The following is a 16,753-nucleotide window of genomic DNA, read 5'->3' as shown; positions in this document are numbered from 1 at the left end:
CGGTCGCCGAAGACGAGTAACAGGCTTCCTCTGACAGCTCTCTGGCTTTTGATGCGGTTCTTGTCCATGTCGTATTGTCCAGTATATCAAGAGACAAGTAAAACGCAACGCATCCAACGTCCATCTTGATACCGCTGAAGCTGCAAGACAAGAGGAAGTTTGAAACCTCATAAGAGACAAGAAGAAAATCCCGCGTTTCACCTACTAGGTCCTGGTTGCAGCGGTGTCGAAGACTGAGGGAGCCTTCAGCAGAGCAGTGAACGTGTTGGTATGGTCAGCCAAGATGAGAACTCAGAACCCGCTTTGGTGGAGGGCCCGTTTGCTTTAAGCGCTCTGTACAAAAGCTGCCTTCCGGAAAGAGTTCTATGGTAAAGGCATAACAGGCCTTTGTTCCATGGCCATGTCCGACGAAGCTTCCTCGTTTCGTGTCTACAACTTAGCTGCACCAATAGAGCCCGAGACGGCCACTTCTCAGCATGGATATCTTAGCAGGATAGGACAGAACATATTCCGATTGCCCTTCGGCACCTATACATAGCCTCGTTGGCGCCATCCTTACACGATGGAGGTTGCAGAGGAGTGCTGTTCTGAGAACGTGACGCCCTCGAGCGCGTAATGCGATGATTATCTCAACACAAGCATACGTCTGATCTGCACCGTATAGAGCGTGTGACTTGGCTGATCTTTGGCTGAGGTTTGGCTGGAGGGTTTGGAGAGGTTACGTGTGTGTGGGGAATGAAGACGTTGAGGTGGGAGGCAACGTTGGAAGGTCAGGGAGAAAGCTGAGAAACGACGAAACGACTTTCCTCGCCCGATGAGAGGCCGAGCCACACCTTCCAGCCCCTCTCACCTCTCACACTCTCACCTTCCGCCGGGCGGTCCACTGCATTTCTCTTCCCTCCACGTCCTCGAAATCCCCACTCTTCGCGTTTCTTTGCTGCGTGCACCATTATTCCCGCTCTACCTCGTTACCCGAGAAGTACAGCCCGTTCAGTCCGTCCAGTCTCTTCGGCCGCCATGCCTTCCTAATCACCCCAGCCGTGGCCAACGAGACCCGCTTTGGGAGCTATGCACCGTCCTTCGTTAGCTCGACACATCAAGCTGCTACGCTTGTAACCACTCGGACGAACCCGCCCTTGGCACCAGGACAGCTCTCACAAATCTGCGTGAATCCCGCTCAGCAAACCACCCCGAGCAGCACGCGCTGGTACCGTGCCATCCTCGTGCTCGAAGCACTCAACCCGTAATCCTCTTCGAGGTCCGCCAATACCATGTCAACCTCTGCCGGCCTGAGTCCGCAGTCAGAGCGGGAGAGCTATCCATCCTTCACCTCTACTACCCTCTCAGTCGCAGACTCGCCAACCGCCAAGCCCACGCACAGGACGACATCGAACCACGATACGAGCGGACATGGCTACGAACCTATGCCGGGCCTGCAGTCGAACACATTACAACCGTACTCCACACTCGCTCAGCTATCCTACGCACCAGCAACGCAGACCACCGTCGTCACGACGACCACGACTACAACAACCACGTTTCCCCCGATGTTCCTCAACGCGCCACGCCGGCTGAGCGACCGAGACCCGAAACTATACCCGTTGGCTTCGTCTCCGACGCCGCAGCAGCTCAAGCGTTTTCGCTTTGAGATGGGAGGCAGGCCTACCTGGCTTCACGAAGCCGATAATGCCGAGCAAACTCTCCGAGAGGTACGCAGAACGGTTTCTGAACCGCTATGGGCCGTGGGCCATGAGACTCGAGGAACAACGTGTGAAGGCCAGGTCAATTTGGGGATCTACGCTAACCAGGGGACTGTTTAGGTTCGTCACAGTTACTCTGCTTTACAAGCTTCGAATGGGATGCTCCGCAGCACGCGGAACTCGGAGACGCATTTCGAGACCCCAAGTCATCTCTCCAAGCCGCAGCTGCCTTCAGATGTGCCGGCTGCGAACCCACAGACACGCACGACCGTGCCGAGGAAACGTGACTCTTCGCCGGTCTCCATTACGGAAGCTGCAGAGATAGCGAGCATGCAACGGCGAAGTAAAAAACCACGGCCAGCAGCATATACCCGGAGGGCGTCAGGAACAGAGAGCGGTCGGTCAAGCCGTCTACCATCATACAACATTTCGGAAATCCTGGACGAAACCATTCCTGCAACTCCAGATACCGACACCGGGAGCTCTGGGCAGCTAAAAATTCCGAGGATGAGGGGAGCGCCAAGGAAAACCAACGCGAAGTCGCCCTTGAGTCAAAGCAGAAGCTCGCGGAACGGAAGCTTGGAGTTGCCCGCTGCACAGCTTGTTACTCAAAATAGCGACGGACGAAACCAGAGGTCGCACCCCTCGACTTCCGCCGGATTCTTTGGGAGTCACAGCTTGACTAGTGACGCCCCAGCCCTAGACCACCTTATGGACAGCTACCTCCCGGGTATCTCTGCTACGCCACCGATTGTCGAATCCGACCTGGAACCCATCCTTGCCTTTGAGCGGGACAGCGAGACACTGCAGTCTGCACGCCCCAGCCCGCTTGATACCACTTCTGCAGCAGACGCCAGCTTACCGAGCCCTAGTTTGTCGCCGACCACGGCTGCTGCACAGCTCGCCCAACTTTCTGTCCCGGTGGTTGCTGATAGCGAGGATGAGGACCCGAACGATGTGTCGAGTTTGGACATCTCGCATAGGCATCTCATCACTAGGAATCTCAGGAACTTCCACCCGCACGCCGCCTCCCAAGCAGGTAGCAAGATCGCGATTCCGAGGCCAACGGAGGAGGACCTTTCTAACCCGCAGCTACCAACGCCAACGCAAATGGATATACCGAACATGCTGGACTCATTTGATGTCATGCCGGACGAGCTCAAGACTTACGTGATGTATCAGTTTCTCCGACGGTGTGCCAAATCGACGTTACACTTTGTCGCTGACGTCGTCAACCCGGCGCTGAAGTGCGATTTCCTCGGCTTACTCCCGCTCGAGCTCAGTCTCAACATTGTCGGTTATCTCGACCTAAAGAGCATGTGCCGAGCGGCGCAGGTATCGAAGAAGTGGAGGCATGTTATCAACTCTGACGAGACAGCATGGAAGGATTTGTTGGAAGAAGATGGATACCAACTGCCAGACGGGGAACTTGAGCGTGCCGTGAGGGAGGGCTGGGGATGGCAGTATCCGCACGAGCCAGACTCCTGGGAGCGGGATCTTAGCTCCTCCGTCAGTAGCAGGTTTGATATTCCAGAGAGTTCGCCCACCGCGTTGGTACATGCTGGCAGTAGCGCCGGAACCGAAGCCGATTTCTTCATAAATCCGTCCTCCGGAAGACCTAAGAGGAAAGCGGCCGCCAAGTTCAGCTCCAACAAGAAACAACGGAGGAAAGCGCCATCTATTAATAGGACCGAAGCGCCGCGCTGGTTCTCATCGTTAGATTCCTCACAAGGGCCAATCGCGCATGCGAGTGCCGCTGCAGTCGCTGTGCCCAATCCAGATGTCGGATTACCAAGCCTAAAGAGCTTGCACCTTTACAAATCGCTGTATCACAGACACCATTTGATCCGCCAGGGCTGGATGAAGGAAAACTCGAAACCTCACCACATAGCCTTCCGAGCACATCAGAGGCATGTAGTAACTTGCCTGCAGTTCGACATGGACAAGATACTTACGGGCAGCGATGACACTAACATCAACGTTTACGACACCAAAACCGGTGCCCTTCGCAAACACTTGGAAGGGCATGAAGGTGGTGTGTGGGCTCTGCAGTATGAGGGCGATACCTTGGTCTCCGGTTCCACAGACCGATCTGTGAGGGTGTGGAACATTGAGACTGGCAAGTGCACGCAGGTTTTCCAAGGACACACTTCTACTGTCCGATGTTTGGTCATCCTCAAGCCTACCAAAATCGGCGAGACGCCTGATGGAAAGCCGATTACTATGCCTAAGGAGCCCCTTGTCATTACCGGATCGCGCGATTCCAGCTTAAGAGTATGGAAGCTGCCCGGTCTCAACGACCGCTCGATCTACCAGACCGGCCCTCCTGCAAACGACTACGACAACCCGTACTTCATCCGAGCACTTACCGGCCATAATCACTCTGTTCGAGCAATCGCCGCACACGGTGACACCCTCGTCAGCGGCAGCTACGACTGCACCGTCCGCGTCTGGAAGATCTCCACTGGAGAAACGACGTACCGCCTCCAGGGCCATGCCCAGAAGGTATACAGCGTGGTACTGGACCATGCTCGCAACCGCTGCATCAGCGGCTCAATGGACAACTTCGTCAAGGTCTGGTCCCTCGACACCGGCGCTTGCCTCTACACCCTCGAGGGCCATACTTCCCTCGTTGGCCTCCTAGACCTAAGCCACGAACGCCTGGTCTCAGCGGCCGCGGACTCGACGCTGCGGGTCTGGGATCCGGAGAACGGGCAGTGCAAGAGCACGCTGATGGCGCATACGGGTGCGATCACGTGCTTCCAGCATGATGGCCAGAAGGTCATCTCTGGCTCAGACCGCACGCTCAAGATGTGGAACATCAAGACAGGGGAATGTGTCAAGGATCTACTGACGGATCTGAGCGGGGTCTGGCAGGTCAAGTTCAACGAGCGGAGATGTGTTGCGGCGGTGCAGCGGGACGCCCTGACGTACATTGAGGTAAATGAATCGCGTGCGGACAGAAAAGAAAGCAACAGCTGACGGTTATCGCAGATCCTGGATTTCGGCGCGTCACGTGACGGTGTGCCTGCTGAGAATCGCGGCCGGAGGATTGTGGTTGACTCCAAAGGTTGCGAGGTTGAGGAACTGGACTCGGAAGTGAACGAAGTGGAAGCTGCTTGAACGACTCGCTATATACCCGGCATGCATGCGTTTTGGCATCCGCTTTCGCAGGTTGGGATTCGCCCCGCATGGTTCAGTGGCATCGCCGTCACTCAGCATCGTTACAGGTTTCTGGTTTTGGTGAATGCTAGCTCTAGCGGCTTCATGTTTCGTTCGCTTGCTTCTTGGTGGCTGTGTTCTGTTTGCTGATAAATGACATTTGCGTGTTCATGTGCTCGGACTCTAGCCTTCGGAGCAGAGTCCCTTGCTGCATCATACGGCGCTGTTGGCTTGCTTGCTTGCTTCATTGCTTAGGCCGATGGATTGATTTGGTGTTCGTATGTTCATAGGAGATACCAATATGAGGGCGCTGCTCGAAGTAATGCTATGTATCACATGCACAGCGTTCGCTTTGAAGAGTACTTGCTCCTTGGCTTCTTGCATTTGTTGTTGCTGACAGTTTGTCGGACCAGGGTCGTTATGCCGTTGTATTGCTACCTAGCTGGAGGGGAGGAATTGCTGCTGTGGGCTTGCGTCGGCATGTCGGCGTTTCAGGACCACAGGCCGCAGCGCCGTTGCCGCCAAGCTTGCCCGGCCGTTGGCAACCGGATTTACCAGTGTCAACATCCGCGAGACGTCCGAGTATCACAGAGCATGACGAGCACGGCAGCCATTAGCAGACATCCTTACCGTATGCCTTCTAATTGAGAGCATCAAGATCGTTGCAGTGATAGCGGTGCATCCCTCCGATTCTTCCTGCTCTACAGCTCGCCCTTGCGTTCGGGTCTTAGAAGCCGCTCAAGGGAGCGAAAGCGCTGCGTCTCCACCAGTCCTACATCAACAAACGCTACTCCTGCAGCATCCCCCATGAACTCCTCGGCGGTAGCAACCGGCTCCTCTGCCGCAGAGCAGCGCCCTGGACACAAACGAAGCAAATCAGCTACCGTCTTGAAGTCCATCATGGTCTCCAAGAATCACAAGCGCACACCAACAGAACATACATCTATAGCGACGCCGATCTCGCATGAGAATACCAGACCATACAATCCGCTTATGAAAGGCATGCCATTGCTGCCATCTGATCACCCTGCTGCAGGTCATCGAGTCCTAGGCGAAGCCCAGAACCTTCCGGCCAACGGTCCCACGGACGCAAAGCCGAAAGAAGCAAAAAGGGACAGGCCCAAGAGCCTGCACAAGAAGACGCTGAGCACGGTATCGCTGCGCTCCCTGGGCAAGGAGAAAGAGGCGGACGACGAAGCCCGGGAGCGGAAGGAGGCTCGTCGGCGAGAGAAGGAGGAGCAGAAAAAGCTGAAGAAGAACAAGTCATCCACAAGCCTTTCAGCCGCATTCGCCAGGTCCGCAAAGTCATCCAAGTCGTCCAAGGGGAGTGACGAGACACCTCATCCGCCTAAAGACAAGGAAAACACCACACCACCCAGCTCCGCGGCCATCGCAATGCACACTCCCATATGGGCGAAGTTCTCGTCTCAGCGGTTCGATGAGGTGACGACCACGACCTGCGTCCCGCTCAATGATCTTGACCTGCGCCATGTCGGCGAGGAGATAGCGCTGTATACGCCCCAGGACTACTCGCCCTCAAAGCAAAGGAATTTTGGTGTGCGCGAGCTACCATCGCTGCAGAAGCGTGCGCCGCGCCCCAAGTCAGCATATCTGCCCAGCACTGGCTCCAGGACATCCTTCATGGAAACGGTATCGAGGAAATTGAGCAACGAGCGGACACCTACCTCGGCGCACAAGGGTGAAACAGCAGCGGAGCCAAGACAGCCCAGCGGAGAGCGCAGTAGGATGGATACGCTAGGAATGGCGCTACTCCGACGCAGCAATTCTGAGAAGCGGAAGGCGAGCAGCGAGCAGCCAAAAGAGGGCGTTACCGTTGCGAAGAGGGGAAACCGCGTGATGGCTGCGGTTGCGGTGCTGAACGGTAAGGCGAAGGAGGCTGAGACGGCTGTTCTGGACGAACAGAAGATCAATGCCGATTTTGAAGCCATGCTTGTGGGTGGTCTAGCTCCAGAGTTATGGATTCAGTGCTAATGATTGCGACAGGACTCACGAAACATCCCAGACCATATGCGGCCGTCCATGCGCGCTCTGACACTGCGTGTCAAAGCCGACTTGGTCAAGCAGAACCAGCTTCCACCCTCCTCGTCAGCCAAAGACTTGAGTTCGGGCTCCCCGCTGTGGGGTGAGTCTGTGAAGAAAGACCCGGGCCAGACGCAGTCTAGAAAGCCATCAGATGGGGAGGAAAATACACGAATCCTCTCAGACGGCTCGAACTCCGCCAACACGCAAAAGCGCAGCCGGCCGCGCAGCAAGACGTTCACCTTCAGCAAAGAAGGTTCGTCTCCAACGGACGAACAGGAGTCTGATGCGCGGAAGGCTGAGAAGAGATCCTCCAAGTTGATCGAGGTTCCCAGAGCGCCTTCTTCGACCTCTCTCGCAGCACCTGCCGTTGCTCAAAGCAAGGGGTTCTTCAGCAGAACACCTAAACCTGCCGTGCCAGAAGATTTTGTGTCCTACCTCCGAAAAGTGCAGCAGCCACAAATCGTCGAAGTCGGGAAGCTGCATAAGCTGCGGCTGCTCCTCCGCAACGAGACCGTCGCCTGGGTCGACTCCTTCATCCGGCAAGGCGGCATGACCGAGATCGTGTCGCTGCTGCACCGGATCATGCAGGTCGAATGGCGCGAGGAGCACGAGGACGCACTCCTGCACGAAGCCCTACTCTGCCTCAAAGGTCTCTGCACCACAGATATCGCACTCGAAAAGCTCTGCGAGATCGAAGCGACGCTTTTCCCAGCGCTCCTGGCTATGCTCTTCGACGACGAGCACAAAGGACCCAGCGAGTTTACGACGCGCAAACTCATCATCGATCTCCTCTTCGCGCACCTCAACGCTGCGGTCTCGCACTCCGAGCTGCTATCCCAACGCGTTCAGACCATCCTCTCCTACCTCCGCGATCCGCAGCCAACCGAAGACCGCAAGCCCGTCGCCTTCGTCCTCGAGATGCAAACTCCCCGCCCGTACCGCGTCTGGAGCCGCGAAGTCAGCAACGTCACAAAGGAGGTCTTCTGGATCTTCCTGCACCACCTCAACGTCATCCCTCTACCTACTTCCTCCAGCAGCACCGCCGCACCGTCACCCTCGTCTCCCGCCCAGGCTACTCCTGACAACAGACCCATAACGCCCCCTCCCAGATCCTTTAACGCTACTCAGCCGCCCCCACGGCCCCTGTCTTCGTCCGCCTACCTCGCGACTCACTTTCCCAAACCCCGCCCCCCAATCCCCACCGCACCCTACGTCGGCGGCGTCGAGTGGGACAGCACACACTATCTCTCCTCACATCTGGACCTACTTAACGGCCTGCTCGCCTGCCTGCCCACAGCTGCAGAGCGCAACGCCTTCCGTGCCGAACTCCGCGCCTCTGGCTGGGAGAAGACCATGGGTGCGACACTCCGCACGTGCAAGGAGAAGTTCTACGCACACGTGCATGAGGGTCTCAAGACGTGGGTTGCGGCTGCCGTGGACGACGGGTGGGATGTTGGGGATGTGAGATGCGGCGTGAGGGAAGGGCAAGGGAGTCCACGAAAGAGCAGCCCGGTAAAGAGTCCGATGAAGGAGAAGCCGCCACAGCTTGAGGCGCCGAGGATGGAGTTGCCCAGATTGGCGCTGGACCTTGGGAAGGGGGCGGAGAATGGGGTTAGTGCAGGAGGGTGGTTATGAGGCGGTGTTGTTACGAATTTCTTGGGTTGTCGGGTTTGGGCGTTTGGTATGGGGACGGTCCTGGATATCACTTTCTGAATCTCTCTGCATGGCGCTCGTACTATTGATGATGACGAATGAGACGCGGTAGATGCGCGGTCGGACAGTTGGTGTAGACGAGACGATATTGCATTAGCCGGAGGTGAACCAATTCTCCTTGCTACTCCTCTACCACTTATCATGCTTCCGATTTCGATCCGGTTGTCTGCTTGTCAGGCAGAAGTTTTACTGGTTTGGTCTGGGTTGGCAACCTTGGAGTCAGCCTTGGAGGCGGAAATCTGCAGTCAGCAGGATCGGTGTCCCGTTTGATTGCCAGAACTCCATCTCCTTTTCCACATACGACCTCATTGAGTGTCGATGCACCAACAACTGATCTGACATGACTTAGCTCGCGGCTGAAGGCCATTACCCTTTCCGACTACCTACCTAAGCCATCCATGTCAGCAAGGCCCGCCGCCCGGCTCGGCGTGAGGCTGTAGCTGTGTCAGCTATTTAGCTGCGAAAGTGCGTTAGAAGTAATCTTGGTCTCTGCATAAGAGTACATCAATCCGCACATCGACCTTCGTATAAAGAAGTGGGAAGTAACAGACTTCCCCAAGTCAGAGTGTGTCCGGAAGTCGATAAGGGTCATTTGAAAGGGTGAAGTACAAATGCCTGGCTTAGGTAATGCAAGCCTGTCAGTCTCTCACAGGCAGCGGGGCTGCGGGATACAGGCGTTCCACGGATCGGCGCTTCTCTGGCTTGGGAGCTGAGCGTTTTTATAAGCGCGCCCCACCAAAACTCACCTAGGCCGTGAGCCCAACCTCGTCAACCTTATTGTCGTCCTAAATATTATCTTAAAGCTCTAAACTTAGTAGTATTATCTATCTAAGCTCTTAAAATTAGTGGTAACTATTAAAGATAGCTCTAAATATCTTAAACTGTAATTGCAACCTTATTATTAAGCTTCTTGCTACTAGCTACCCCTACTATTATATTGCCTATGCTGTTTAAGTTAGTAAATCTACTATTAAGCGTATTTAATATAATATAAGAATTATTAGCTAGGCTCTTCTTATTATAGTACTAGGTTTACTAAGATTATTAAACTAAAAGGAGGTTAAGATACTACTCTACTATCTTATTAGAAAGCTGGAGCTATGTCTAGATGAGATGTACTAGTTTATTTAGAATGAGTTCCGTAAGATTATATTATAATAGATACTATCTAAATACCTATAGGAGGCTAGTTAGAGTAGAAAGGCTGTGAGTTTATCTAGTAGTTAAGTTAGCTTAGATTTAAGATAAATTAGGCTCGTAAGATAGCTAAAGGACGCAATATGCAGCTTTATATATACTACCTCTATCTTATATTATAGTTTAAGGCCTTGCAGCTAGTCTTTATTAATAAGTCTAGTATAGATAAGCGGATAGGATTTTAAAAGACAAGCTAGTCACCTTAAAATTAGATGCTAACCTACTATAAGCATTTAACACGCGGTAAACGCTTTTAGATATTACTGGCGTATATAATAGAAGGTATTCTAGATACTATAGTCTTTAAAGGAATAATAGATGCGGCTGGATTTAATTTATAGATAGAGCACCACTTACTACTATCTTAAAGATAGTATCTAGGTAAAAACTTAGTTATAGTAATAGATAACGCGTCCTTTTATTATTCAGAGTCTATCTTAGAGTTATTTAAGTAGTATAGTATTAAGCTTATCTTTCTACCACTATACTTACCTAATTTGAATTCTATAGAGGAGTTTTTTTACGGAGCTTAAAGCGTTTATCACGTAGTATTAGCGTCTTTAGACTAAAGAGATAAATAAGAGCGACTATTTATTTAAGAGATACCCCTATTAGTATGTGGAGTAGGTAGACTTAGATTATAGGCACGCGCGCGCCTATTTTAAGTATTTAATAGTAGATATTAGCAATGACTAAGGTTAAATATAAAGACTTTGCGTTCTCTATTAAGGTGGCTTATTTTAGTAGTTTCTACACTAAGTTTTTATAGGGCTAATAGAGATTCTAAAGCTAATAGATATATATATAAAAGATAGAAGTTAAATCTAAAACTAGCTCTAAAACCTACTCTACCTATATACTATTTTAAGCTATAAACTCCTTACGCTTAACCTTATTACGCTATACCTTTATATCCTCCTTAACTACTCTAGTAATTCTATTTTTAATTTTATATACTCTAAACTAGTCTAGCTGTTTCTTTCTTATATAATTAAGCTGAAGATAATTCTCTATAGTAGTAGTATAGATAGCTTTAAATCTAGTACACTAACTCTTATTGTCTACCTTCTACTTTATCTAGTTAACATAGGCTTGGAGTTGCGTGTCCTACTTTAGAATTAAATCGACTTATAATAGTAAAGATAGTAGCGGATTCTCTAAAGTAGTACTATTTATAGAGAGCGTCCGCGCCTATAGCGGCAGTAGTGGTAGCAGTATTATAGGTATATATAGATATAAAGATGGTAGAGACAGTTTAAATAGCTAATAATTTAGTTATCTACTATAAGATCTATACTTAGTAAGATAGAGCTGGTCTAATACCGCCGCTAGTAGTATGAACTTAGTAATACTAGTAACCTTTTAAAGTAAGGCTTCTATTTATACTTTTAGATCCGGAGAGGTTAGCTTTATATACTTGCTATTAGATAGCTAGTAGCACTATTTATTCTAGTTATTGCAGCTACTATAGTTACATTAAACGGCTTAATAGATATATCGGTAGTATTTAACCTTACTAGTAGTATCTTTACAGTTTAACTCTTACTCTAGCTAATTCATTATATTAGTAGATTCTCCTAGATGTTTAGTAGCTAGCGGCATCTACTTATTAAACTCCTATAAGATATTAACACGGAGCGTCTTATCCATAAACTTCTAGCTAAAAGCTTTAAGTATTCTATTAACACATATCTAGTTTAGTTAGATAAGATTAATAGTAAGGATAATATTCTTTATACCCTTAGCTTTAGTATAAACCTTAGCTAAACAAGCTACCTCTTTAAGTATCTTATTAATAGTCTTAGTAGCTAGAAGTCTCGTTCTTTTATTATATAGGTAATAGTACTAGTAGTAAGTTAGATCTACCTTAACGTTTTACTTAGTATCTTTAATAACCTTACGGCTTTTAAGCTTAACTATCTAGCTAATATTATATTTAATAATATTAGTAGTAGCTAGCGGTACTAGCAAGTATCTAGAGCGGAAGCGCTATAATAATTAGACTAGTTGCTAACTACTACTAGTAAAGCTCTTATTAATTACCTCTTTAACCTTAATATCTAGAGCGCTCTATAGTATACTATTCTTATTATCTTAAATCACGAAACGCGCGAACAGCTAATACTAAATAATAGTAGCACTATAACCCTCTAGCGGCTTATTACTAGCTTACTAATACACTATAATATATTGCTAGACTTCCGCTAGTAGTATTTAGTCTATTAGATTAGAAGCTAGCGGAGTAGATGGTAAAGTAGGTGGTAGATCAGATAGTAGAGTAGGTAGTAGCTCTCTTACCCTTGATTTTTTGGATTTAGGAGGCGTAAAGGGTGTCTTTTTAGTGCCTTTACGTTTACCTATATTAAGTAGTTTATATAGAGCTTTTCGGCTTCAATTTCAAGAGTTTAAGATATTTAGAATAACAATAAAGTTAGACTTACGGCCTAGATGGATTTTAGTAGGGCGCGCTTATAAAAACGCTTAGCTTCTAAGCTAGAGAAGCGCTAATTCGTGGAACGCCTATATTGCGGTCCACTAATATCAATCTATCAATATTATCTACTATCAAGCGGCTGTATTGATTTCTAGATATGAGATTCGAGATACTAAGCACAAGCTAGCTAGTTAGAATAAATTATTAAGAAACAATTTCCTAGTAAGTGAGCGCAATAACTAATTAAACTTTGGATTTTGAGGTTCGTAGGAACAGTTTCTCCCTGCTCGACGTAGTCGGGTAGGGAAGAATTTTCACTACGAAAATCACTAACATCACGTTTCTATCAACCACTCTATTTACTACTAAAAATTAAAGCTTTTTAGAAGCTAGTTTTCTATCTAATTTAGTGTTATTCTACCTTCTATTTTAATCACTTATTATAAGCGATTTAGTATAGATCTAATATACTTATTAATTAAGTCTTAGCTTACTATAGTCTAGCTAGCTTAAATTACTAAAATTATAGTCTGCTTATTCTAATATAACCTTCTTTTAATTATTTACTTAAAAGCTTACTAGTAGTTCTTAATTGTTACAAGATCTAGTAATTTTAAGTAGTTAGTATAACAAGTAATCTTATTATTTTACTTAAACTTAGTAGCTATCTTATTTATATATTTTAAATTACAATTCTCTTTAAGAACTAGCCTACTATTCTTTTAAAAAAAGGGTAGTATATAAGATTTTAGAATCTTATTAATATAAACTATCTAGTTTTTCTTACTATTATTATTTATAAGTATCTTATAGAATACTAGCTTTGACTTAAAGTTAAAGCCTACTATTATCTATATATAGACCCTTATTATATTCTCTTGAGCTAGACTAGTTCTCTCTTAGATATACTCTTTATATTATTATATACTAAGCTTTTAAATAATATTATAGTGGTGTAGAAGGTTTATTATATAGGAACTAGTATAGAGTGCGTGTATAGAGGTTTAAGATTCTTCAAATAACTAAAGTATTTAATTATTAGTTATATTATAGTATTAAGTAGTATTATACTTATTCTATATATTGTTTAGCCTTATATAATCTATTGTCGTGATCCTATCGCCGCCTCAATAGTTCTACCTTAATATCTTACCTCTATAGACGCGTATAATCTACTTACCTAAGTTTATACTTAAATCTCTTACCTATAATAATATAAAGCTTTCTTTAAGAACTAAGCCTAAAGTAGTATTTATTACTAAACTATAAAAAGACTTAAGCTTACTACTAGTATTAAACTTTAAGTATTTTACTAGCTTAATCTATTCTTATTTAATAGTAGCTCTAAAATAGCTAGACTTTATTATAAGTAATATATTTATAGTGTTATAGTTTAGACTTAGTGGTCTTTAGCGTTTAGATCTTTAGTTGTTCTAGAGTCACATAACTAAGTCACGTGCTCTACTTATAGGGTTTTCTACCTGTTTTTCTTCCTACACCTTCCAACCTTGTGTAACGTCTTATATATTACTCTAATAAATTAAGTTCTAGTATTAAGTCTTTCTATATTATAACATTATGTTGCACCTACTAATTACCTTTTATTGCAGCTTAGCTATAGTCTATTATATCTCCTTCTAGCTCCACTGAAGCCCCTATATTTATAGGTAATACTTCTAACGCTCTATAAGCTCCCGCAGCTATTAATTTGCTAGTAACTCTCGCTACTAAACTTCCAAAAGACTCTAACGCCTAGTACTAGTTCTTTATTAACCTCTTAAACTAGTTTAATAAGATACGCACCTACTCTAGTATATTTAAAGAATAGCTTAAAGATATTATATAGTAGCGCGATATATTTACTACGTAACACGATATAGCTATTATTATATACACTAAAGCGACCGAGCGAATCGCTTAACTTACTATCTAAACTACTTAACTAAATACTACTTTAACTAAGAAGTTAGAGAAGCTTTTTAACCTAGAACTATTTTCTAGTTCTAATTATACTACCCTCCACTCCTTTGTTGTAAACATCTATATAAAGCTTAGTATTAATACTAATTAATACCCTACTTAAGCCGCCTAAACCTTATATCTATACGGTCACCTAAAGGGTACTATATAGGCTCTCTTTCTCCTATACGTTCTTACTAATAGTACACTTGAGTTTAGCTCTATTAAAGAAATAATTAAGTACTTTAAACTATCCTTTAGTAACTTAAACCCTAAAGCGACCGCGTAAGCTAAGATTACTAAGCTCTACTAAAAGAACTACGACTTTATCTTATTTACTACTAAGTTCTAGCGCTATATCTATAATACTAGCTATAATAATAATAGAAAGAAGTCTACGCTTTTTATAGGCCTATTAAATAAGATTTAAGCCGCCCTAGTAAGCTAAGATATAGAGGATATAAGTTACCTTAAGTACTTCCGCCTATACTAGCGCATTAATAGGCGTCTACGCGCTACTACTAGTGCAGCTATAAGCTTATTATTCTTCTAGAAGCGCGCCTTTCTAACTATACTCCCGGCTGCTAGTACCCCCCGCATAATAACTACTACGACTACTTTCTCGCCTACTTTCTATTTAGAACCTACTATGCTATAGTCTACACCTACAACCTATAGCTATAGCGACTCTATAGACCTTATAGTTAGACGCGTCTAATATAATCTAATTACACTCGAGATAAAGTAGTGGCGCTTTAATAATAATGAGTGCCTATACTAGAGCGGTAATTATATAGTTTATAACTACTTAAAGAAGCCTCGCGCCACTATACACGCGATTAATTTCGGTTCCGCCCCTAATACTCTAGACCTTACTACTCTATCTAGAGACTTAGCTTGCTTAGAAAACAAGTAGTTCCTACTAGAAGTTGCTTATAGGAACCTACACTTAAAATAATTAAGATTTCCTTTTTCTTAATCTCCTAATCTCCTCGGCAAGATTTTAATAAAGATGAATATCTTATAGTTAACTATACTTTAGTTACTAGTTTATGTAAATATAAGTCTACCGCTCTTATTAACACTAAAGCTTCTAGTACTACTTTTATTAACTAATTTTATATATAAAACCTTAGCTTTTATCTTCTTTCTCTTAATTCTCCTATTACCCTTAAAGTTATTAATAGGCGCCCTACCGCTACTAGTAATATTACCCACTTTATCTAAATTAAGTTCTTAGTAGAGTTATTTAAATAGACTCTTACTCTTTTTATTACTCGCCTTAGTTATTTCCTAGTTATCCTTAAATACTTATAGCTACTAGCTTACCGCACCACGCTCGATACTAACTAATAACTATTAGTACTCCCTAGTAAGAACACTATCCCTTACACCTATTTAGACTCTATTATAATACTCTAGAAGAGGGCTAAAAAGCCGCTTAATCTTAATTCACCTCTATAAAAGACCCTAGATATTTGCGTAATTAGCGCGACACCCTTTATCCACCTAGTAAATACTAAGAAGATAGGCTATTAGCTCTTTATAATTACGATAAGGGACGTTAAAAAGGCCCTCGCCTCTAAGAAAATTATAGACCTAGCTACTATCTTACCCCTAAATACTATAAATTCCTAAATGTCTTCTTAAAACACCTTTTAGACTAGTTACCTCTATATCGCACCTACGACCACTATATTCGGCTATAGCTAGGAATAGAACCACCTACTAGGCCCCTATATAGAATGTCTTAAGAGGAGCTACTTGTTCTAAAAAAGTACCTAGAAGACTATCTTATAAAGGGCTTCATCCGTCCTAGTAGTAGCCCTATAGCCTCCTCTATTCTTTTTATCTAGAAGCCTAAAGGGGGCCTCTATTTCTATATAGACTACTAGAGCCTTAACGCGATTATAGTTAAGAATAAGTACTCTATTCTACTTATCTAGGAAACTCTCGCGCGCCTCTTATTAGCTAAGTTCTTTACTAAGCTCAATATTATCGCGGCTTTTAATAAGCTCTATATTATAAAGGGTGATAAATAGCTTATAGCCTTCCGAACCCGCTATAGCCTCTATAAATACTTAGTAATACCCTTTAGATTATCTAACACGCCCTTATCCTTCTAGCACTATATTAATAACATCCTATAGAAATACTTAGACTAGTTCTGCACCGCCTATATTAATAATATTCTAATCTATAGCAATACCTTAAGTGAATACTAGAATCACGTCTATAAGATACTTACTTGCCTATAAGAAGCAGGCCTATAGGTTAATATTAAAAAGTGCGAATTCTATATCTAGAAAGTTAAGTATCTCGGTTTAATTATCTTAATAGAAGGTATTAAAATAGACCTAGCAAAAGTCTCTACTATATAAGAATAAGCCTAGCTAAAGAATCTAAAAGATATCTAAGGCTTTTTTAGCTTCGCGAACTTCTACTATTATTTTATCTAGAACTTCTCTAAAATTATTTTACTACTTATTAGTCTCACTTATAAGGGCTAGGTCTTTCTATAGTCTCTAGACTGCGAGTTTACCTT

The 16,753-nt window shown here is 45.2% G+C and overlaps 2 protein-coding genes across 2 annotated transcripts; both read left to right on the top strand.

Annotated features, from left to right (window-relative positions):
* Positions 1-1,271: 1,271 nt before the first annotated feature.
* On the top strand, positions 1,272-4,823 carry W97_06200 (uncharacterized protein; the record flags this gene model as incomplete). The annotated part of the gene is made up of 3 exons (XM_007783925.1): positions 1,272-1,709; positions 1,821-4,640; positions 4,695-4,823. 3 exons carry the CDS (start codon positions 1,272-1,274, stop codon positions 4,821-4,823), a joined length of 3,387 nt encoding a protein of 1,128 aa, XP_007782115.1.
* An 846-nt stretch (positions 4,824-5,669) lies between these two features.
* W97_06199 (uncharacterized protein) lies at positions 5,670-8,516 on the top strand (the record flags this gene model as incomplete). Its single annotated transcript, XM_007783924.1, has 3 exons — positions 5,670-6,815; positions 6,867-7,954; positions 8,015-8,516. Coding segments are annotated over 3 exons (2,736 nt in total), but the record flags the coding sequence as incomplete, so codon positions are not given.
* Between the last annotated feature and the right edge of the window lie 8,237 nt (positions 8,517-16,753).

Source organism: Coniosporium apollinis, assembly GCF_000281105.1.
Source record: "Coniosporium apollinis CBS 100218 chromosome Unknown supercont1.30, whole genome shotgun sequence".
Taxonomy (NCBI): Eukaryota; Fungi; Ascomycota; class Dothideomycetes; genus Coniosporium; species Coniosporium apollinis.
The sequence above is the reverse complement of the archived record's forward strand: the minus strand, read 5'-3'. Positions and strand labels throughout refer to the sequence as shown.